This window comes from Amblyomma americanum, chromosome 1 (genome assembly GCF_052857255.1).
Source record: "Amblyomma americanum isolate KBUSLIRL-KWMA chromosome 1, ASM5285725v1, whole genome shotgun sequence".
Lineage (NCBI taxonomy): Eukaryota > Metazoa > Arthropoda > Arachnida > Ixodida > Ixodidae > Amblyomma > Amblyomma americanum.
In genome coordinates this window covers 185,386,017-185,410,021 of record NC_135497.1, presented here as the reverse complement: position 1 = coordinate 185,410,021, position 24,005 = coordinate 185,386,017, and the positions used below count along the sequence as shown (strand labels likewise).

General features: G+C 45.4%; 1 protein-coding gene across 3 annotated transcripts in view; it reads left to right on the top strand.

Annotated features, from left to right (window-relative positions):
• Positions 1 to 8,186: 8,186 nt before the first annotated feature.
• The window catches only part of LOC144114339 (protein FAN-like), an 80,205-nt gene continuing 64,386 nt past the window's right edge, over positions 8,187 to 24,005 (top strand). The window contains exons 1-9 of one of the 3 annotated variants that reach the window (XM_077647991.1): positions 8,187 to 8,588; positions 9,273 to 9,371; positions 9,449 to 9,527; positions 12,123 to 12,178; positions 12,268 to 12,361; positions 15,581 to 15,649; positions 17,603 to 17,647; positions 21,795 to 21,847; positions 22,288 to 22,420. In XM_077647991.1, the coding sequence (XP_077504117.1) occupies positions 8,557 to 8,588; positions 9,273 to 9,371; positions 9,449 to 9,527; positions 12,123 to 12,178; positions 12,268 to 12,361; positions 15,581 to 15,649; positions 17,603 to 17,647; positions 21,795 to 21,847; positions 22,288 to 22,420 (660 nt within the window). In that variant the 5' untranslated portion in view covers positions 8,187 to 8,556. Of the gene's footprint in view, positions 8,589 to 9,078; positions 9,111 to 9,272; positions 9,372 to 9,448; positions 9,528 to 12,122; positions 12,179 to 12,267; positions 12,362 to 15,580; positions 15,650 to 17,602; positions 17,648 to 21,794; positions 21,848 to 22,287; positions 22,421 to 24,005 lie in introns of those variants that run through there. The other 2 variants (XR_013311016.1, XM_077647992.1) reach the window with 2 other exon arrangements.

Genomic DNA, 24,005 nt, shown 5'->3' with positions numbered 1-24,005 from the left:
ACGCCGCTTCATAATTATCCTCCAGCAAGAATTATTTTAATGCGTTTTGTGGAAGCTGAGTTATCTGTAGACAAAATTTGAACTTCCGTGTCTTCGCACCTTTCCCTCTCCTCTCGCACCTCTAAACGGCGGCGCTCCTCCGTCGGCCCCAACCTACTTTTCCCCTCCCCTACCTCCGCCGGCTGCGGCGCGCGCGGAATAGCCGCGGCCGCGGTAGCGCGTGACGTCTGAAAGAATTGGGCGCTGTGAACAAATGATGACCCCCGGCTTCAGACGTCACTTGCACGACGTGACGACGTATGCCAGGTTTTCGCGCGAAAGCCCGGCACCGCGCGTCGCCGCGAGGTGCGAAAGTGGCAGTTTTGAACCGAAAAGCTTCACTGCGCTAGTCAACACCGCGCTTCGCGAGAGCCGGCGTATGTCGGAGCACGAGTGACGCCACGCAAGGCGCAAGTGGCCGCCGCCGACTCCGTCGCCTGACCTTTCGTCGCTGCCGCGTTTCTCTCTCGCTCCCTAGTCACTACTGCGCATGCGCCACTAGTAGCACCGAGCCACAGTTGTGCCGCCACTGCGCAGCGCCGCGGCTTTCCTCAAAATCCAACATTCAATTTTCAGTTTTTCCTTTATTCTTTCCCTCCCTCCTTTATCCCTTCCTTTACGGCCCGGTTTGGGTGTCCACCGAGATATGTGAGACGGTTACTGTGTCATTTGCTTTCCTCAAAAACCAAACAAAATAAGTGAGCCGACGGCGTTCATAGAGTTCATTGGCGTTGATAACTTTGCAAAGGCCGCTCATTTTCACGAAAGGAAAGGCGCACAACCGGCTCCGTGGGTCAGTGGAGACCTCAATCTCGCTTTCATGTACGTGGCGTTCGTGTCCAACTGCAAAAGCTTGCTTTGATTGCGTTCCGCACAATCTATAAGCAGCGCCCCTCCCTACCACCCTGGGAGGTGGCATGCAGATAATGGTTGATCGCGAGAGATTGATCACCAAATGAACGCTGCGGCCTAGCTACAGCTGCAGAGCCGCATGTCAGCCACAACGCTGTCAGCGCTAATGAATTCAGGCCATATTTCTCTCACCACCGCCACATGTATCAAAGCAAGAATGAGGCGTCCGCATATCCAGGGAGCCCGTTATACGCCCTTCCTTTGCTCAAATCCATCGCCATCTAGAACATCGTCAACGCCAACGCCAATGAACACAGTGAACGCCGACATCTTTCGCTTTGTATATCCTGGATTAGCTGAGCTAATCCACATAACTTTTTTTTAAAATGTATTGTAAATTTCCCGCCCGCTTTTGAGGTCTCGTACGCGGCATGGACGCTCGGTGGCCTGTATCTACATATATAGTACAAGCATTTTAAAGCCAAGCTCAAACACCCCTTTCTGTGGCGGTAACGTGTGCTCGCTGCGGCCAACCGGTCGTGAAGACGCGCGATCTGTCATTTGTGGGAGTGCGGAGGTGCAAGAATGGGCGATCGAACTTGTGTTTTCAGCTCCTCAAAAGTAATTAAAGCAGCATGATGGGCATACTTTACTTTGGACGTAAGTTTAATTACCTTCCCAGCTAGCACAAACTGAGACATAAGACCTCTTCAAAGCAACTAAGCAACATCTTAAATCAGTCATATAGCTCGTCTAATGTCCGGGTCAAAAGACGTTTCAGAATCCTTTTTCTAGGTGTAGTCATAAAACTTCTAAAAGGGGTCTACAGAACACTTCTTTCAAACGTCGTAAAAAAACTTCTAGGAATAAACAGGAAGACCTTTTCTATACGATTGAAGGTAGTTTAGAAGATGTTTGAAATACTATTCGTAGCCCTAATTTTGCTCCTTTGAATTTTGTTCGTTCTTTTCAGCCAAAGAGGAGCTAGAGCCCTGTGGGACCACATCAAGCTTGCACTGTGCACTGCACAGCAATCCCGCTTCGCGCTGCAAGCTGCTGCTTTTCCGTGTAGATGAAGAGAAAATTATCAAAACAACGCTATTTATTGCGATGAATAAAATATCTTATCCAAAACAAACGGCACAAGCAGCATCTGAGCAGGTTGCACTAAATGGCGTAGCGGAGAAAAAATTGAAGGACGCTTAACCTTCGCCTTTAAGACTGGAACACGACAGCGTGTTGCAGCGCTGCCAGGGAGTCCAGGGAACGCGATTGCCCGTTCGGCGCGACGCCTTGCTCGTCGGCATCGCGGGAAAGCGGAGCACACCCCTCTGCGCTGTGCAGCAGCTGGCCAGAGCCGTTATACACGAGGAGCTCCAGGACCATCTCCTCGTGTACACCGACGGCTCAGTGGCCCGCGACAGCTGCTCCCTTGCTGCGGCGGCCACCATCCCCGCCCTGCGACTGCACAGCCAGCAACACGCAACCTTCCTGGGCTCCTCCACCACGGCGGAGTTGATGGGGATCCGGCTCGGGCTGGACCTGCTGCTCACCCTCGGCCCTCCGCCGCCCAGGAGTGCTCTGCTGTGCGACTCCCGCGCCGCCCTCAGCCGCCTGCAATCTAACGGCCGCGGTACCCCACTAGTGCGGGAAATTCGCTCGCGCATCGAGCGCCTCGCGCAGAGAGGTTGTGCCGTGCGTGCACAGTGGGTGCCCGGTCACTGCGGCATCGCCGGCAACGAAGAAGCTGACGACCTCGCGACCGCTGCACACCAACTACCTGCCAGCGATCTGCCCCTTGCGCTGGAGGACGTGCGTGCGGCCATTCACGACCATCTCCGAAAGCAGCACCCCGACCCACGCATCGCGGGAGGTGAGCGCATCGACAGTGTCACCGGCTGTCGCGCACTTACACGGTCGCAACGTGCAATGATCCTACGCGCGCGCATTGGCTGCGTGTGGCCCGGGGAACGACGGGTGCGGCACGGAATCGCGATGAGTGATGTGTGTGACGGATGCGGTGCAGTGGAAACACTAGAACATCTGCTCCTTCGCTGCTCCGCGTTCGCCGATGCTCGTCGCGATATGCTCGCGGCCTATAGGGCGCAGGGCATACTACCAGACTCCATCAAGACGCTATTGTGGCCGCAGGGCAGTGCGCGCACTCGTGAGCGAACTTTGGTGAGCCTCTGTGCATTCCTCGAACACACGGGCTTGACGTCCCGTCTGTTCTCCGTCAGGTAGTTACACGCAGTGACCGAACGCTCCGCGAGTTCTACCTTGAACGATTAATAACTGGACGCCCCACTCCAGTTGTAACCTACACAGTGCTGTGCGCGTGTGTGATTTAATTCCTCTAAACTGAACTAATCACGCGCACAACCTGGACACAATTCTTATTGTGTATATAGTTTGTACATATTACTTCTCCCCCTGTCCTCTCTTCCTGTCCCCTCACCTCTTTCATTTCATTTCTTCATTCTGCCTGCTGTCCTTTATTTCCGCTGCCCCAGCTCAGGTGCTTCAGTATCGATGGCAGATGCCGGGGCTAGCAAAAATCTTTTCCTTCCTTTTTACTATTATTTTTAATAAAACCACTACCACCACCACCACGCCTTGCCCGTTGCACAAATCGCTCGGAGTCTCTAGGAGGCCTCTGAAAGCAGCCCATCCGCCGCCCGAAGAGATCACGAACGGGCTGCAGTGACACTGCTCCCTGAATTCGCCGTTGTGCGTCTCCGTCGTGACTGTGGTTTTAGAGAAAATAAAAGGCGCAGGAACTGTCTCACATATCGGTGGACACCTCAACCACAGCGTGAGGGAAGAAAGTTTGGAGTGAAAGAGAAAAGGCAGAAAGAGGGGCCGTAATGGAGGTCTGCGTCTCCGTTGGCGTCGCATTCATTGACCACAACAGCACACAAATGCGTACATCCCAGGCGCTCGGGCGGCCGGGCTCCATGACATCGCAGTGGTTGACACCAGCACAAAACATGACACACACAGGTCCGGTCACCGCTGCCTGCCCGTCTGAAGCTCGAAGAGGTCGCGACGGGTTGCACCCACGCTGCAGCCCGCGGGGGCGAAATCGTCGTGTTCTCATCCGGCTCCGCGTTCGAACCAGTTGATGTCTTCAAAGGTTTCGTCTGCCGGTCCTCCAAATTGAAATCCACAACCCCTGTGCGATGTCAGTGCACTTTAAAAAAACCCAGTCCACCGAAATAACCGAAGCCCTCCACTACGGTGTCCCTCGTAGCCTGAGTCGCTTTGGAATGATCGAAGAACTCCATAAACCCAAATTCAAACCGAACATGGTCATAACACCACTTATCGTACCTCAGCGCAATCTATTTGCATTTTTTCATCTCTACAACAAAGGTGGCGCTGCGTTCCACAGCTCATTAAAGCCCCCTTGATAATTTGAATTATCAAGGGGCTTTATAGCTCATTAGGGTGCCTAGATGCCCGCTCCATAGAGGCACCCTACAGCTCATGGCAGTCAGTTGAAAAGCTTTATAGAGTACAACGCGATTTTTATCGGGTCCCGTTTCAAATTTTACATACACATAATTACTCCTGTACGCGTCAGTGCACAAAGACACTTCACGAAGTCAAAGACCATAACTCATTACAGTTACTCTTTTTATTCAGTTAAAACCAACGAGCCTTCGCATGTGTTCTGCGCGTGGTTGCCTCTCAGTTTGAAAGGCCTTGGTTCGATTCCTCTTAAATCCACAAGATTCTTTTATTTGCAGATTCTCGTATTTTGTGTTACAACGTCAACAATAATGGCCCACAACGCCCACACCGGCTTTTCTGCGACACGAGGTCCTTAACGCTATCGCGTTAAAAAGAGCTTGTCTTACAAGTATCTGATGCATGCAGACGAATGGTACGTACATCAGCAAAAAAAGCGGCTAAGATCCCATTCAGGATATCCTGAGTCATGCTACTTTTCCTAGTCGCGGTGACATGCACATGTATGCCCGCGCTTGTTATGTCGCAAAACATTGTTTAAATGGTGGGCAGCCCAAGAAAAAATAAAAATGTCTCTGACCGCATCGCCCATGGCGCAACGGCCTAAACCAAACTAAAATAATGAGGCACAAACAGATCGTGAACATTCCCGCCTCCTTGCACAGACTGTGTTGAACATCGATTGTTCTTTCATCCCGCAATAGCTTCTATAAACCACAAAGTTATTGACATATATGCTGCAGCCCAAAAACAGATTAAGCTAAGCAAAACGCGCACAAGGAAATGCGTCGATATTGTTTTGACTCAGATGTTTAATGCGCCCTCTGCTTGGCGCGCACATGGCGGATTCGCCTTTGAGAGAAAAAAAAAAGGAATGGCGCTTTAAGTACACCTCTGGTCCAGTGTAAATAAAATGCACGCACATTCTGCGCCTGTCCGGATATTAATTCGCCGTGCTAGTCTATACTAGCCGTTGTAGGCGAGGAGACTGCATAAGTACAGAAAATCAATTATCTTAGCGAGAGCGACAGCAGATTCTGTACACTAATTTGATAAAAGAAGCGAATGAAGCCATACGCATGCATACAAACAAGATAAGCGGAGTACTGTGACAATATTGGGTCATAAAGACTCACAGTTCTGCTGCCGTTTAAAACGAGCACTGCTCGGAACTCGAGATTGGAGAACGAGATTGCGGGTGGATTGGATGCGCATAAAGGCACAGAGGCAGACGGGGACGCGGAGCGAATAGGAGGGATTGGGGTTTCTGAGTGATAATCCGGACACATGGGAGAGATGGTAGAGCCCAGCTGGTACAGAACACTGGCAACGGGCGGCGGGACATGCGGTGGCAGGTAAGTCCACATGACACCCGCAAGAGCAGAGGGGTCTCCAGGCCCACATCCGATGATATCTGCTGCAGTTAGCTGGTGACCTCATCTGCTGCAGCGACACCAGCCCTCGGAGACATAGAATCGCTTCTTTCAATCCAGGAACCACGGTCCATAGTATAGAGTCACCGCCACCCGCTTCGTCCCGGTAGCAGCAGAGTACGGAGACACCGTAAGCCCAGTGAGACGCTGCATGCAGCTGCAGCAGCTCCAGAGGAGGGCATGTGAGCGACGAGGCGCACGTAGAGGTGGCCACAGTTACCTGAGGTCGGACAGCAGCACTGGTAAATAGTATACACACTGAGGCGCGCGGACGCAGCACGGTGGGAACGTTGTGCGAGCAGGGGAGGATCACCGAGGAACCACTACACAGCGATGGTGCGAAGAAGTGTGCACGCTCGACGGTCGCTGCACAGCGGGAAGGTTGCACAGAGACGAAGAGTCAGTACCACCGCGCAGCATTGGCGCGAAGGGATGAGCGCGCGATATCCGTAGTGCAGCGAAGAAACTGCACGAAAGACAAAGGAACCACCGGTTTAACCTTGCTATAGCAGGGACGCGGACAGGGCTGCAGACATGCGAAGGCTCTCACGAAGACCACTGCAGAACGAGTACCTGGCGACGACGGGAGGTCCACAGGATACTCACGCATAGCGGTGGCGCGAAGAGCAGGGCGAGCGCACGTAGGCACATGCAATGGCCACCGCGCAGCGGAGAAGCCAGACGAGCGATGAGGGATCCGCTGCTGGAAACACGGCAGAGTTGCGGTAAGGGTTACGTGTGAACACAAGCGCCCCAAAAGTTAGCACCGCGATGAGGAATCTGCGCATCATGAATCAGGCTTGGTGCAGGAATTCTGAAGAGAGCGCTTGCCGTTTCAGGTGCGCAAATGCGTCGTGGAGGCAGCAAAGATGGCAGGGCCGCCGTCGCCTGCCAGCATCAAGACAGGCAACTGCCCACTGAGAAAAACGCCGACCCGAAACAGCCCGCCAGAATTAGATGCGTATTTCTGCAGAAACCTCTTTAATCTATTATTTGTCTTAAAGGGGGCAGTAATAGAACCCGTCCTCAACCCCGAGCGTACGCCACAAGAAGCCCGCCAAAACTGAATGCTTTCCCGTCAAAACTTCTTTTTAAATAGGGCTAACATAGAACCAGTCTTCTGCCCCGTGTCTTTAGTAAAAGGCGAAAGATTGGTACGAGAAAGGGGGAAGGCCTGATGCTATCCCACATATGCATCATTCTATATACGCCGACGACATCACCATATGGACCAACTCCGGATCCGATGGAGAGATTTCAGTCATTACAACGAGCTGTCGACACGGTACACTTTTTCGCGCAGGGGAACGGCCTTGCCTTGCATGTTCACCGGCTAAATCGGAACTCTTAGTTATAAGGAACAAACAAGCCTCGCAGGCAGCACCCGACCCTCGGGAACCCATCGAGTAGCACATTGACAACCATCCGATGCCCCCGGTAGCCACGATCAGGGTTCTTGGCATGTTGATTCAGAATAATACAACACGGAAGCGATCCGCTGGCTACGCGTCACGGCGCCCCATATAGGCGGGCAGGTGAGGCGCATTGCCACCCGTCGCAGGGGCATGAGTGAAGCTGACCTATGCAGGATCATGCAATCATTCATGATAAGTCTAATCACGTACGCTTGCCCATTCTATCATCTGCGTCGCAGGGACAAAGAGGCACTTAATAGCATCATTAGAACAGCAAGTCGGTCGTGACAGTGCCTGCAGTCTGATGCATTTTTATTTGAAAAATTTTATGCCGTACGGTGGCAGAGCTTTTGCCGCCATTATTTTATTTAGTGCTCGCATAGGTGATTTACAGCCATTGGAGAAATATACAGCCCAGCGTTTTGCTTCTGTGTCATATGCAGTGTGACTCGTTTTGCATCGCTAGCGTTCAACGTGACTTGAAGGTGAGAAGAACTCTCGTCCTCACCCATTCTAAAATTAGGAATACCACGGGTGCAACAATTAAGAGCCCCACTACTGGAGTTAGGCAATCCCCTTGCACGGTGTTTTTTTTTTTTTAATGCTGTAGGTTTAAAAGGCAAACTACAACAAAATACAACAACAAATACCACCTTCTGTCGTCGCAGTGAGCTGAAATATTAATCGCACCCGATCACACCCGTATAAGCTCAGGGCACCGATAAATTAACGAAAAATAACCTGAGAACTACTGAGTAACCGCGAAAACCATTCAAAAAAGGCGCGCCGGAGAAACCGAGGGATGCTAATAACTAGTCTTTCTTCAGCAGCGAATATTAATAACATATTAAAAAAATAATAATTTGAATGCGGGATGAAAGCAACGTGTTTTAATTCATTTCCACGACAATCAGATACGCGGATTTGCGATGGTTTCGAAACTGAAGAGCTCAACGGCGAGATCACCTGGTGTGACCGGGAGGAATTTAAAGGATTTAAAGTGTGTAGACATTGTCAAACGTGTGATAATTTAGAACAGATTAAATCAACTTATCACTGCTGCTTGTGATTGCAGTGCCTTTTCTAGCCGAAAGTTAGTATAATTCCAAGGTTTTGAATCTCAACTATTGCAACTGAGAGGAGGTGAAAGAGGAGGGGCAACAGAGAGGCTGGTTCTTTGGCAGCTGCTCTGTTGTATTCGCCGGTTTTCGCTCATGTATAGCTGTGCAGTTATTGAAGTTGTGTGCCTTGCGGGGTTGTCGATGCCTTGTCTGGGGTGTTTTAAACAGAACTGTAGCATGCTGGAAGTCTGACAGCATTGGATATTCGTGTAGTCCGCCGTGATGGCATTCATCGAACCTCCCAACTCGGAAAGGTAGGTGTTCTCTTTCGCAGCAACCCCAACCGCATGCAAGTTATAAACGCAAATCATTCTGGGGTTGGCTGCTCGTAAAAAAAAAAAAATGCAAATACTTGAGTTACGTACAAAACAAAACCAATCCGTTTATTTTGGTGTGTAACCAAGAGCCTTCTTGGCACTTCCCCACTACTTGATACGTTGTTGTTGTGTTACGGGTTGGTACTTGCACCCGGGAAAAGTGCAGCGATTGCTCCGTTTCATGTGTTCAGGCGGAATTTCTGTAACTTGGGGGAATCGTCGGCAGTAAGCCGTAGTCAGTCTTTTTGCTTATCTGCAGGACATGTGGCCAATAGTGTGATAACAGCATGATTTCGGTTGGTTGCGAAACCTTCTGAAACATTATTTGTTGTACAAGCTTGGGAGTGGTTTCGTGTGGTTGCTGTGTTGTTTATAACTGGGCGCGGAGTACCCTTTGCGAGAATGCGAAAATGATATCTAGCAGGACGTTTGAGACCTCCCTATGGCCACTTCAGGGAGGTAATATAATCTGCGGTTGGAAAACGATCAGATGCACCAGCAAGGATTAGACTAACCACAAAATTTGTGCTTGTAAAAATATGCAATCAAAATTACTGTCAGGGTAAACACTTCAGATTGGTACTCGGAATTGAGGCAGGAACGCATCCATCTTTTTTGCAGGTTTTCTCTTCTTCTGCTAGAGCCTGGAGAAATTTATTTCAAGGATTACAGTGTGTACCTGTATCCTGATAATCTTAAGGAGGCAGAAGCGCAAAGAAGGTGAGAAGAGACTGACCTGAGCTTTGTCCCTTCGTCAACCATGAGCAATTATTCCATGTCTGAACATTTCATTGCAGGAGGCAAAAGGGACGCCTCAAGGTGTGCTCAAAGTCCATACTCTTTGTGCCTGAAGACATTAATCATCCAATACTTAAGGTACGAAAATTACTGTTTTCTGCTCCATATTGTTATACTCATCTGTAATGATTAGACCTGCATGCAGTAAAGTAAACACAGTGTAGAACTCCTGCAGCTGGTAAGTCACATACACTTGCAAACGAATGCGGAGATCAATGCTATTCATCCATTGTAGCGAATTCAAATTATACTAATACTAGACTACCTTTAGGGCTAACGCTATGTTCCAGAGTTTCCCATGTAAAACTCTATGCATATGGGAGGTTCGGACTCCAAAGCAGTGGCAGGTAATGGCAGACTCCATATGGCAGACTCCATGGCAGACTTCATGGCAGACTCCATGGCAGCCTCTATGGCAGACATTGTAATAGAATAACAAAATTTTTTTCACTGAGCTGAGCTCAATAATTTGGTGCCTTTCAAATCATTGCCATAGTTGGTGTAGAAAATGATATTCACAGGGCATGGCACTATTGCTTTGTAGACCTGGACAATAGTACACCTGCCAAACCTATTTCTAAGAAAGAATGTTGAAGCATTCAAAATGAAAATGGATGTAAAATAATATTCTCTATAGTGTTTTCCGGAGCCTGTCATCGTAGAACATAACACCTCACCTGGGGCACCAATACAAAATGCCTACTAAAGTTGCACCATACTTTGGTTCTTTCAAGAACAAATTGTTCATGCATGTAGTGTACGAATCAGCAAGGGAACATGTCCTAAGACCTCTCAATCCAGTACATCACATGGGTCTTCGCATCTCTGCTGGCACCTTCAGAACTAGTCCAATTCAGACCTTACATGTCGTAGCCAATGTGTGGAGTCTATTCATACATTGAACATACCTATTTGTGATGTACACTCTGGAGGTCAAATTGCTAGGAGATCACCCGTGTCGCAGCTTGTTAATTCAAACCTCAGCATCGAAGCTGTATGCCAGCAAACCAACTTACCAGCAGACTTTCCTCATGAATGAGAACACTAGAGAATGAAATTGATGTGTCCCTTGATAACTGCCCAACAAAATGTATGAGTGACATAGCAATTCCATGGTTAACTCAACCCATTGAGTGTGACAAATAGTTTCTTGCTGTTCCTATGAGGAAAAGCCACTGCATCTATTCACTAGCACTTTCTGTCCAATCAAGAAAAATACGATTGTGATTAGCTCTACACTGATGGTTCCAAATGAACAGATTCCGTTATGTCTATAGTTGTTGGAACCCCGCCGTGGTGGCGCAGTGGTTAGGGCGCTTGGCTACTGATCTGGAGTGCCCTGGTTCGAACCCGACCGCGGCAGCTGCGTTTCGATGGAGGCGAAACGCTAAGGCGCTTGTGTGCTGTGCAATGACAGTGCACGCTAAAGATCCCCAGGTGGTCGAAATTATTCCGGAGCCCTCCACTACGGCACCTCTTTCTTCCTTTCTTCTCCTAGTCCCCCCTTTATCCCTTCCCTTATGGCAGGGTTCAGATGTGGGCCGATATGCGAGACAGATACTGCGTCATTTCCTTTCCCCGGAAACCAAAAACCAACCAAGAACCAGTTGTTGGAGAGTTGCTCTCGGCAACTGAAACCATAAACAAGAATGCTGTTATCTTCCCTGCTGAAACAGTCATGATCCTCATGGCTGTAGATAAGATCTTAGAAAACAGAATAACAATATCTGTCATATACACGGACTCAATGAGTGTTTTCTCATCCCTTTCGAGTGCATGGAGAAATATAAATCACACTTTCAACACATTGTTAGAGCGTATCATGGGGTTGTTAAACAGAGGTCTTCAAATAACATTCTGTTGGGCCCCTAGTCACTGCAGAATACATGGAAATGAAGAAGCTGACAAGGGGGCAGCATCCAAAAATATGAGGTCTATTGATATTACTCACATTCCTTACCTAGATAGCAGACACCACATTAAACACAGAATAAGTCAAATATGACAAATTAAATAGGGTAAAGAAACAGATGGTGAAATGCATACTATTAAACCTCATCTGTGGTGACTAGGAGGAATAGTTTAAAAATCGCTTTGTTGAAGTGGCTTTGACAAGATTAAGGATAGGCCATAAACACCGGATGCGCTCATATCTACTGATGTCAAACTTTTGCCCTCTTTGTGACACATGTGGGCATAACAACTCTTATATGAGTATAATCAACGCAAGAGTAACCAGAGAGCATGTTTTCCAGAAGTGTAAAAGCAGTGCATTCCACTTCACCCTATATTCTTCCTTTCACCTTATTCATTAATCCCATTGGCAATAACACTCAACATTAAAGAAATTTTTTCTTTTACAGTTTGTCTCTTTTAGTTGAACAGTCTATATGAGGTCGTAATTTTATGCTATCTACTCAGTTCACAATTTTGAAGTTGTTAAAATGTGCGGGCAATTTACTGCTGCTTTTACTATTTATTGAAGGTCGCTCATAGTTATATAATACCCATCACTTGCTATAAGTTTCTGTCTCATCCTGAAATCATTCAGTGTAAGTCTGTGCCACTTTTGACCTCAGATGCCCTTATCTTAATAAATACTATTAATCAATAGAGCCCGACAAATTGTATGCAAGAAGCTTCTGTAAGAAATGCACATTACTACATTTGCAGTTTCCACTGAATGAAGCAAGTATTGTGAAGAGATGGACTGGGCCCTTGTTGTCCAAGTATGTCACTTTTAATATCTTACAAAATTTGCATTCCTTGACCTCTATCTTATGTGGCTTGGTATGTTCCACTGTCATGCTTTTCACAGGTTGTACAGCAAGAATAGTGTCATGAATCTTCAAAATGACCAGGTGGTGGAGATGCTGGAAGGAAACTTCATTAAGCCTTATGTGTTCAAGAGGGTATGTTAAATTCTTATTTGTGTTGAATCAGATATTTATTGTCTTGCGTGTGCATGTGTGTATTGTGTGTGTGTTTTTTATTGTAGTAAGTAAGCTTAGTCCTCAAAGCTAAGGTGTATTTCATAATGTATTAATTGCAGAGCTTTGTGAGGATTTAAACTTGTACAGAGCTTATTATTAGCTTCAAGTTCCAGATTTCCATATCAAGTTTTATACCTGCCTGGTTTTTATGTATAATGCACTGATGGCTGTTACGAAAACTGTTGAAAAACTTTTAGTAAGGATTGGGCTTTGGAACCACATTCTTGTTATTACTTGGTTTGCTTTGCCACTTGGTCAGAATTTTTGGCTGTTTACAGATCACGCCATTTCTCAGGAGCACTTTAGTTTCATTTCACATGTCTGCATTTTGCCAGGGCATATGGCAAGGTTTCATTTCTTGTAAGCAGGTTTCGTTATAATATTAACATTAACGCTACTCATTTATAAGGCTCACAATGACACACTAATTTGTTACAAATTATTCACTAAGCTTTTAGAAGCTCTGTTCTTCAAGATATTAAACACGGAAACATGATTTTACAAATGGAAGTGCACATCATCCAAATTTTTGGTTGCATCGTTTGAAATTTTTATTCTATCTCCAAGGGCCACCTAAGAAACCTATGTTAGTCTCAGGATTTCTGCACATTGAGCCAGTTGGTTGTGCTTTGAATTAAGACCGCATTAGCATCTCATCCTATTGCATGTGTTCCTTCGTCATTTATTGTGCCATGGATTGACTTCTTTGCTAGACTGGTTTCACCTTGGCACATAGTGTTGTCTCTCCTTGTTATCAGTAGAAAGGTTGCACTAAGGCCCGGGACTCTTGCTGTTGTCAGCAGATTTATTTAACGCACTCCCATAGGGAAATGAAAAATACTTGAAGCATAACGTCTCCCTGGTGGCTCTCTATGGTGATTAGAGCTATGTCCACTGCATCGCTTGGTCTAGTACCGGTGCTACACAGAGACGTTGAAATTACATTTTAGTCGAATGACATATGAGACTCCAAATGGTAGTTGGCCTCAACAGAGCACCACGATGCTTTACGATTATTTCCCAAGACGTTCAAAAGTCTCAACATTCACTCTCCATATTGCAGTTGCATTGGTGCTGCGAAGTTTCGTTTTCAGAAATTTAGTTTAATCTTTGAAGCATATAGCAATGCTCCACAGGGAATATCGTTATGGAGAACAGAGCATTATCGAAGACAAAATTTGGCAAAAGGATGAGGATAACTTGCCTTGGTGAGTAGCACTGTGGTTTTAGAGGCCCTCTTGTTTCGGTGCTCTAAGCAGCGGTCAGAAATGGTGTTGTAGTTGGTATGGAGGGATAGGTGCTCTTCTGGCAACACGAAAAATGCCATCTTGGCCTCTTCAGTCCTTTTTTTCCTTCTTTCGTGGTGCGCAGCATTGTCTATCCCATTCACTATTTTGTGTGTGTGCTGCCTGTGGTGTTGTAAAATGATGAACTAATGGCTGTGGCGCTGCTGACGAAGGATTTGTTTCCTTTGAGGGTGGCTCTTATTATGCTGTTGGACTCCAATACTTGGGAACTTGGAAATCTGCAGAAATAAAATAAATGTTGCCGCTACTGGGTTTCACACCTGCGGCAACACGGACAGATCAGCTTTATTGGCCACTGCACAAGAGGGCTATGCTATCGCCGCAGCCTATCGCACCTCGTGCTAAACTGTAACACGCTCTCGCACTGTGCATTGCACGCCATCATCTTCATCATCTTCCATCTGTGTACAAAAGTCATGAAAGGAAAGGAAATGTGCATAACTGGCTCCCTGGGTCAGTGGATACCTCAGCCGCGCATTCATGTAGGTGGCTTTAGTGTCCACCTGCAAAAACCTGCTTTTGCACTACATTTAGGGTTCTTCATTTTCAGATTTTATATTTTTTCAAATTCAGGGGGTAAAAATCGGCCGCTATTTTTCAGCTTGATAATAGGGGAGAAATCGGGTTTTTGGTGAAAACATTCCGAAATTCAGATTTTTTTTTATCGAGTTAAATTTTCATACTCTATTAATTTATTCGAATTTTTTAATTGCAGCGTAACATTTAGGGTTGTGGTTCAGGCTGGTAAGCGGGGAAAAATTGGAGTTCTCAAGAAAATATTCTGGAATTTGGCATTTTTTTGTTAATTAAGAGTTACTGGCAGTGAAGAGCCTTGATCAGTTTTGTGAAATAAAACCTTTTATTCACACACGCTGGTCATCGACTCTTTACGTGTCCTTGTTAACATACCTAATCATCTGCATGCACAGCATTTGGGTTTCCATTCGAGACCTGTCCGCTCTTTGGAGGTATCTCGGCTGAGAGAACGTTCTCTCAACATCGTAGCTGCCATTAGCTATGCATGAAATTATCGACGCTACATTTGCTAGCCCACAGTTGCGTCATGCGTGCCAATAGTCCATGACTTCAACACCTGTATTAGTGGGGCTTGCTTCTAGCAAGTACTGGTTAAGCTCCTCGTGAAGCGAGTCTACATCGTCGGTCAGGGAAATCAAGAGAGGTCAGTGGTCATCAGACGACTGACCCAGCAGCCGCTTCTGCAGTGGATCCAGTACGGCTCGCAATTTTCATAATGTCGACTGGTTTTTGTCTGTGTCTGTTGTCCACCTCTCGTTTGTGTGCCAACTGGGGGCAGAGTAGTTCTGCTTGCACAGTTGTCCCAGAAATGGGGAAAAATCGTGTTTATTCGATTTTTCAGGAACATGTTCAGAATGCAAAAATCAGGTAAAACCAAATGAAGAACTCTAATTATATTCCATGCTTAGCAATGCTAAACAGCCAGCAATTTATTTCTCTCCTGTAACAAGCTAAGTTCACTTTTGAAAAGCATTTTCATTTATTGAGAAATTTACCTTTTTCTTTATCGAAGACAAAATTGGCACATGCTGCTAAGTGCTGAGGAGAGCATGAGAATTGCCAGTTTTTCAAGTGTCACTGAGGCAGGAATGGCATGTTGAGGCAGATGTGTCACAGTATGGCTTCGAAGCACTACCTTTTTACTGTAAAGCTAATTTTCTTGCATTATGTTTGTTTCACTTGCGTTTCTTTGTGTAGGGTGATCACATGTTATTTCTTATGCTTTATTGTACCCGATGACTGCGCTTTGGTTGTTAACCATGCACTCATAAAATTTGCTTGCTTTATTTTTCAGGAGAAAGTGTCTTTTTTGTTTTCACTTATATATGGAAGCATTGATGAATGCCTCATGCATATCTCTCAGGTAAACCACATTGGTTTGTGTTTTGTTATGAGGGGTTGAATTGATTAAGAGTAGTTTAGTGGAGAAAGCAATAAAGTAAAATAGGTTTTCAAACAAATAAGCATAGAAAAACAGAATACGGGAAACATGACAAATTTTAGTACTGCAGAAAAAAACTGGTTTCATCCAAACTGTAATTGCGGAAAAGCACAAGACAGCATTGAAGACAATAAGAAATGCAGGCATTGATTTCAGGGTGGTATTCATTTTGTCTTCTCTCTTACCTACATCAAAACTTTTTTTGCGTTGTCAGTGGAGGAACTAAACATTTACAATGGGAGACACAAAGGGTTTCAAAAGCCAATGATCCTCAGCGTCCAGTGACTGCAAAGCAGATGGCCAAACCAGTGGTCAGGTCTGCAGTGCTATAAAGGACAATGTTAATTGGGGTTCGGGCAGGCCACCATTGAAAATAATTTGACAGTGTTCACTGCTAGAATTTTACAAAATGAAGCTTGCGTAGCTTTGTAGCTTGGCGAACTATCAGGCAATAAGCACAGCATTGAGAGCTTTGCAAGTTTTAGGATTGGTGAAGAATTTAGGTGTTAAACGATGGTACTCTTATGGGTGCAAGACGCTTCTTTAATAGGTAAGAACTTTGACAATGGTTCTTCATCCACAAAGATGTAGTGAGGAATGTTGACAAATTTTTCAATATTAGTGAGAGAGTGCCAGTGTTGTATTAAAACCTCATATCTACAGATTGCAGGTATACAGACCTAAATAACAACCAGTCATGGCATTGAAGTGGTTGAAAGGTTCTATGAGAATGTGTAGTCAGCAACTAAAGTAAACATTGATTGCACTGGTGAATACACTGTGCTAGTCAGATTTCTTTTTTGGGTTGTTGTCCTTTGTTTCTGCAAGAAAATATTCGATGTGCTAGGCTGAGAAGATTTTAGGATAAGAACTGAAAGAGAGAGGCCTCGGCAGCCTTTGGTGTACTGGTGGAATTGTTCTGTTAACAAGTTGGGAGGTGAGTGAGAGCAAATTACTTAGAACATAACAAAGTTTAAATTAATATGGAGGAACTTAACGCAAGTCCGGCAAGGGAACAACTTTAATTAATAAAAGCAGTGATGTATTTTAACTAGTGAGCAAGCATATATGTGTGTGTGTGTGGGCTGAACACTTGTGGCAGATCCATATCATGAGCGTGGCAGATCCATATCATGAGCGAGGTGAAATTAAGGGAAATAATCAGGAGAAATATTTATCCAAGCTGAAGTATCCTGAAATATCGTAGCTAAAATTAAGAGGGGATGGGAAGGATATGTTATGTGGAGAATTAATGGTCTCTGGTCTGTTGGTAGAGCAGATACGAAGGTAAGGGAAACGCGCAGGACAGCAAAGATCGAATGGAGTAGCAAGGTTAGATTTTCAGGTGCATGGTGGCTTAGAATTGGTGTCGGACAGTGGGAACTAGAGAGCACCGAGAGAGACCCACATTAAATTTAACCAAGGTGATAATTGTGGTCACTTGAGCTTAGGATCATTGCAACATTCTGATGGAAATGTTTTTCCATGTGGAAACAATGGCTACAGACACAATCTAAAATATCATCATTCTTGGAGGCTTGAGATTTCGGGCATTAATAGAAAACAGGCACTCAAATACTAGGCATGCCTCAAAATGCTGCCGTGGAAAACTTGTATTCAAGCTCTTCTTTGTGCTGAAATTAATGCAGTGCTTTTGGCAGAAAGGTGGTTTGATGGTATGCACTTTTGATGTGGGTAGAGGTGGCCTCGAGATGGAATTGGTCACCAGCACAGGTGTTGTTGGGTGCTGTTTTGTTTGATACTTAAATGTGCTCTCTTGTTTCATAGTTTGTGCTGGTTTATGTAATTAAAAATACTATTTTTTTTTGTCACATAGCCTTACATTTATTTTATGTATTTTTTGGGCACCTTCAGCTTTCAAGGGCATCGACACTCTCGCCACCCGAGCATGATTCCATGGTAAGGCTTACATTTGTTTTTTCATTGTTATGAATGAATTTTGGCTGCTTGCCCGAAGAACAAAAATCTAGTAAGAAAGAAAATTATTAAGTTAGAAGTTTCAAAAGGCATGATTTAAACTAGAAACACAGTGCAGTACACTCCTTTCAAAGTGAACTTAATAGCAGCCTTGTAAATCTGTTGAGCCTATATGTTCAGCTTAGCACGAGTACCCAAATGATCAGTTTATTTGTTTATTTGGGAGCATATAAGCACCCTTAGCTAACCAGGAATGGGACAAGCGTAAATGGCGAGGAGCTTGCTATGAAATTTTAAAGGAACAGTGTGCTGATTTCTATTGTAAATTTTTTCTTTGAGGCAGTCAATAGTTCTTTGCCCAAATAGACATGTACCCAGTTGTGAGGCTGAAATACAGAGGAGAACAGTTAAAAACTGAATTTTTCAACATGGTAATGTTGCTTTCTGTCTGGTAGTTGGTGTTTGCAAACCCTGACTTTAGAGAGACAATAGCTGGCCGCCACCTAAGTGGTAATGAGCATGAACTTAACTGAGGTGCTTAGGCCTCCTTGAAACTATATTCCAGTGCACCAAGATGGTTTTAAAGGACCAGTAGAATTTCGATTATACGAATCTCTTGGAGCTGCAAAAAATATTCGTATCACCTGAAACTCGTGTCATCTAAAAACCAACAAAGCCCTCGTGCTGAGGCACAAGAAATGCTTTCATAGAAATCTATTTATGGCGAACGGGATTTATTTACAGCAGTGCATCACTCTGTGCTTGCAGTGTGTACTATGTGACTGATGATTGCAGCATCCACTGCTTGGTGCTCGGAGTGCATAGTGGGCGAGTGGCAATCACGGCGCTGGTGATGTGCGTGCTGTGCACCAGCACTTGGCACTCGCGGTGCATACTGCATGACTTGCGAGGGCAGTGCTTATTGCTTGCTGGCACACTCGCAGCTTCCGCATTCATATGATCCGTAGTGGCACGAGACAGTGCTCGGTACACCTGAATTTCTGAGCATTGTACACAATGCACATCAGCTGGGGAATTTCGCAAATTCATGTCATTCATGATCGTATCATCAAAATTTTGCTGTTACAGTAAAATATCACTTGTGATATCTCTCACATGTATTTGCAACCATTTTTTGCATGTAGCAGCACTGCGTTTGGCAGTGCCACTGTTGATATAGTGGACAAAACATTACAAAAGATAACAGAGCAGGGTTCAACCATGCAAGGAACATTAACTAGTTGCAAGAGAAGAAAATTAAGGCACCTGAAGTTTTTTCCAACAAAAGTAACCCTTCGTATTGCACTCAGTCCTCTTTATAAAATGGTGGTAATCCACTCTAGGTGACGTAGCCCAAGTGCCAGCAGATTTGTGAAGTTTGAACTCAGCAAAGCCCCACCGTTGGCCCTGGCCTAGCTTTCTTCGCCACTCTCAAAATGCATTCCTGCCAGAACCACTGATTCTACCTTCGTTATTCTCATCATAGGGCGAGATCTACAAGAAGGTGCTAGTATTTTTATTCTAATCTCCGACAGTAGACTGTCTTGAAGCACTCTGAGAGAAAAGTGTTACAGAAATTTCTTACACTACTTGTTGTTGATGGTGCGCTTTCTGTGAGCTGTAGCCAGCATTGCTGCCATTGTTGCCATTGCTGTGTTATGTAAAACATCTGTCCAATGTATGCTAATGACTGCTAAGTGTCCTCATGCTTCCGGAAGACTTATTTTGTTTAATAACATGCAGCCTTTGTTGGAAGTCCCATGGCTGCAGTGTTTTGGTGTTGAGTTGTGTAGCGGGGCACTTACAGTGTCACTAGAGCACCAGATCTTTGGAGGGTAAAAGGATCTTTCATCCTCAAGCATCGTCGGTACTTTGCAAGTGCCCCACTAAATGGCTCAATGAACAAATTCTGTGACCTAGAAACCTTTGACCAAGACTGCATGGGCTTAGTGGTCTTGGCGTTTGGCTCCAGATCCCAAAGTCGTGGAATCAAATTCCGCCCGCAATGACCTCATTTTTGTGGAGGCAGAATGCAAAGAAACCTTGTATGAGTGCTGTGTGATGTCAGTGCACTTCAAAAACCCCAGGTGGTCTAAAATATTTTGAAGCTCTCCACTACGGCGCCCCTCGTAGCCCTTGTACAGCTTCAGGGTAATAAACCCACAGACTATACCATACTATCTTAGCAGTTTGAAGAATGCTTGTTTAATTAATGTTTATTTCTTAGAGAGGGTAATGCTTCTTTTGTCTTTTAACGTGACAGCATTAAAGGCCCTATTGCCCGGAAAATCCGGCATCAGCATTTTCAGTGTTGTGAGCGAGAAATCACGAGTATGACTCTGGCAGATGGTGCCCAAAGAGTGACCTATGAGGCAGGTGGGCCGGATAGTGAGCAAACTGCCCATTGTGGCAGCTGGCAGTTAAATTAATGACTGGTCGCTTGAGAAGATTAACTTGGGCTGCACATGGCCCACCGCTGGGAGCACCTGCCATCGCAGGGCAGTGACGCATCGCTTAACCGCTGCACCACTGCACCAGGAGGGGTACGAGGACTCTCAGGTATCTACGAATGTAAAGTAGAGAGTAACCTTCCGCATATATGGGATCTAACCCATTACGCTAACTCATCATACCTTTAAGGCAGAGCTTAAGTGTCCTCTCCAATTTTTTTGTTGAAATTTTTAGTTTTGGATCACATGGCAGTCAGTCTCAATGGCCCTTAGGCAGATTGCTTATCAGTGTGGTTCAACTAGAGTTTGTGTTAACTAGTTCACACATGTTAAATGGCTTGTTGTTAACTAGACTTTTCTTTCCAGCTCTGTCTATATAAAACTAAACAGAGATCCCTTAACTGTTCATCTCATCGACAGAACTCTCCTTAAATGGACACTGAGGACAAACAGAAGTTTGTCTGTGTCGGTGGGCTACTGTGCGTTCTAATCACAAGGGCCACACTCACTGAAAACTGAGTTTTCATAGGCTAGAAAAGACTAAAAAACAAAATACAGGTGTTGCCATCACCGGGCGATTTTGTAAGTAAAATGCATGCATCCATGTTGATTTTAGGCGCGGATTCTCTTCAAAATGGTAGCAGCCTATCCTTTTCTGTAAGGACGTCATGGGGTTGAATTGACAGATGGGAAGATCTTTTAAATCCAATTTTCTCTGCGATAAACGTGCCTTTTGCTGCCAGAGAAACATCAGCAGAGAAAGAGCAGGAGAATCAATTTTTACTGAGAACAGTAATTGGATGGAGTTGTCCTCAGTGCCCCTTTAAAAAGAGTTCACCGCAGTTCCAGCTAGTTGCCATTTGGTTCCAAATGGGCTTTTAATGCTTCCAGTGCAGTTCTCTTTTACTCGAGAAGCTAGGAAATACTGTAGCTTTTTTTTTATAGGCTCTTTCAGTGTGGCCACAAAATCTGCAGCATATATGCAGTTTGTGTTCTGCTTTATTGACTTGCCGTGGCGGCTCAGTGGCTTTGGCTTTCAGCTGCTGATCCTAAGGTTGTGAGATCGCAGCCATGGCGGCCACATTTCGATGGAGGCGAAATGCAAAAAACCCCCATGTGCTGTGAGATCTTTAAATGCACTTTAAAAATCCCCAAGTGATCAAAATTAATGCGGAGCCCTCCACTGCAGCATCCCTTATGGCCCCTGTGTCTCTTCGGGATGTTAAACTTTGTAATTTACAATTTTGTTCTGCCTTATTACAAAAGTTTATTTGGTTTTGACTTTGTTTAGTGCCATTGCCACATCCTTAAAGCAAACCTGTATTGCTGGGTGTGACCTGGTAGATGGATAGCTGTTTAACTGCACTAATGTTGGTGTATGGATAACTAGTGAGGAAAAGGTTAGAGAAACCTGCTAATTAGGAATTTGTAACTGCAAAATAGAACTTGTCTCAGATTTCATTTGGTGGATAGTGAAAACTAGTAGTCACCTGCACATTTATCAGTACTAATTCTTGTGGAAACTTTCCTTGACCTCTTCTTCTTGTGGTGCAGTACCTAGCTAGGTTCATTTGCATCCCTTTTCAGTTCAAGTAGGACGTTGAATGGTGTAAAGAGTAGTCTAGCTTGTTGTAGTGCTACGCTAATACATACAATTTTACTTTCCTTTCACTGTACAGATTGCTGCAATGGTCCTGTCTTGGCAGTCAAGAATTTCCTTTGACCGGAGCTGGTGAATATATTCAGTCACTTTGTTTTGTAAAAGCATGGGGTGGTTGGGATTGGAACTGAAAGCTCCACACCAACAGCTTCATAACCTTCAGGCCCTGTATGCATCAAATTGTTACATGGGTACCTTTCTTCTTAAGTGTGCATGCATGCACAGGTCTCAGTTTGTACAATTTATTTTTGAGGGCATTTTGCAATCATAACCCGTGAGGGTGCTTGTGCTAAACCATCATTCATTTGACTGCAAACCACCATTCATTTGACTGCATTCATTAATGCAGAATGCAGACGATAAGAATGCTTTTCTGCATTCTTATTCGCAACATTTCGGACTGACAAACACACCAGAATACATGTATGTCCTCCTTGTTCTTCCGCTACCTGATATCACATCTCATTAAGGCAAGCGGTGCATTTTAACTTGCCCACTTTACCTCTGTGCAGCTTGGAAGACTTGTATGAAAGGATTGTCCTGGAAACAAAAGCAAACAAGATAACCCCTCTTGTGATCAACCCTGGCTTGGTGCTGCTCACTTCACTGAGGCTCTACTTTCAGCCCTTCAACAATGTTGAGCCTGTGAGAGACTCTTTTTGTCTTTACTTCTCTTGGAGAAGTTTTGCCTGTCTTTTCCACGGGATTCATTTTTCTTTGTATTCTGTTGCCACCTTGCTCTTGCATTGTATGTACCACCATAGTTGTGCTGTGTTTTGGGGGTTTGCGTACTCCCCTGCGCACACTGTAGCAGCACATGTAGTTTGTCATGAAAATAAAGTACTAAGCCTTTCGTGACCTACTTCAGAGCCCCTATGAGAAAAAAACCTGAATGTAGGGTTGAAATTTTTAATACTAATTTCTAATATTATAATTTTGTATTCATATTCAGTTCAAAAGATCACTCTCCTCTGCATTTTGAAGACTCAAAAGGACACCGGTATTCAAGACAAATTGAATGTGCAGAAGTGTTTGGTGAGGTTCAGCGACAGCCACGCACACAGGAACATAGTGGCATTGTGTGCTGTCTGTCAGCCATATGTTGATGGTTTGTAGCGCTTTGTCGTGAATGGCGCACACACATCATGGAGGACAGAAATGATTCCAGTGAGCCATCCACGAAGCTGACAAATGAAGTGGAGAAGTATGGTCCCACCGCTTTTACAGCAACATCTGTTAGTGGCTCAGGCCAAGAGGTCTTGGTCGCAGTGATGGCTGCATCATGTGCAACCTGGAGAGGAGACACGCCCATGAAATGGCCTGCGCACACATGCCTTTCACGTCAAGGCAGCTTGTACTAGCACATGCTGGCTGGCTCACATCAGCTGGATCCTCTCTATTCATCGTTACCATGACTACCGTCAAAACCAGACTATAGGTCGGACCGGAATATAGGTCAACCCCCCAACTAACCAATTCTAAAAACGAAAAAAATCTTTTTCAATGGAAAAAGTACCAAAAGTCACCCCTACTTTGAAACAAATGCGACTCAACAGGTTGCACAACGGTGACAGTATTTATTTTCATTTAAATGCCGCTCATATGTACACCCGGCCAATTTTTTAACAGTGTCGCGTGCCCATCGACCCGCGTGTTTGTCAGCACCTTGTCATCACGGCACGGAGCAGCGTAAACAAACGAGGGACGCGCATGTGTACACATGCACTTACTCTCGCTTCTTTCGCCGCTCCGTGCCGTGATCTCTACCGCTTTCACACGGATGCATTCAGCAGTCACAGGCAGCGATCTTGCACGCAGCTCCCGGATGAACTCCGCAACCTTTCCTTCCAATTCTGGATACGCTGCGGTTCTCCCATGGAATGATGTTTTCTTCTGGTTGCTGCAAGTTTTAATACGCAGCTTCTGCCTCCGCCAGTACCGAATGCTCTTTTCAGATACTCCAAATTTGCGCTGTGCTGCCAGGTTGCCATGAGCTTCTGCGTTCCCAGTCACGTTTTTCTTGAAGGCGACGGTGAATTGCCGTCGGGTTCCGCTCATTTTGAAGCAAAATGTGAAAAAGCAGCCTTTAACTGAAATAGCTTTGAAATAACGGAAATGCAAAATGGGGGTGCCACAACGTCGCCACGCCGCGCTACTGCTGATGGCGATGGTGATGGGGGCTGTTGACTTCAGCCGCCCATTGTTGCAAGGCTCCCGTAGTTTTTCCGCC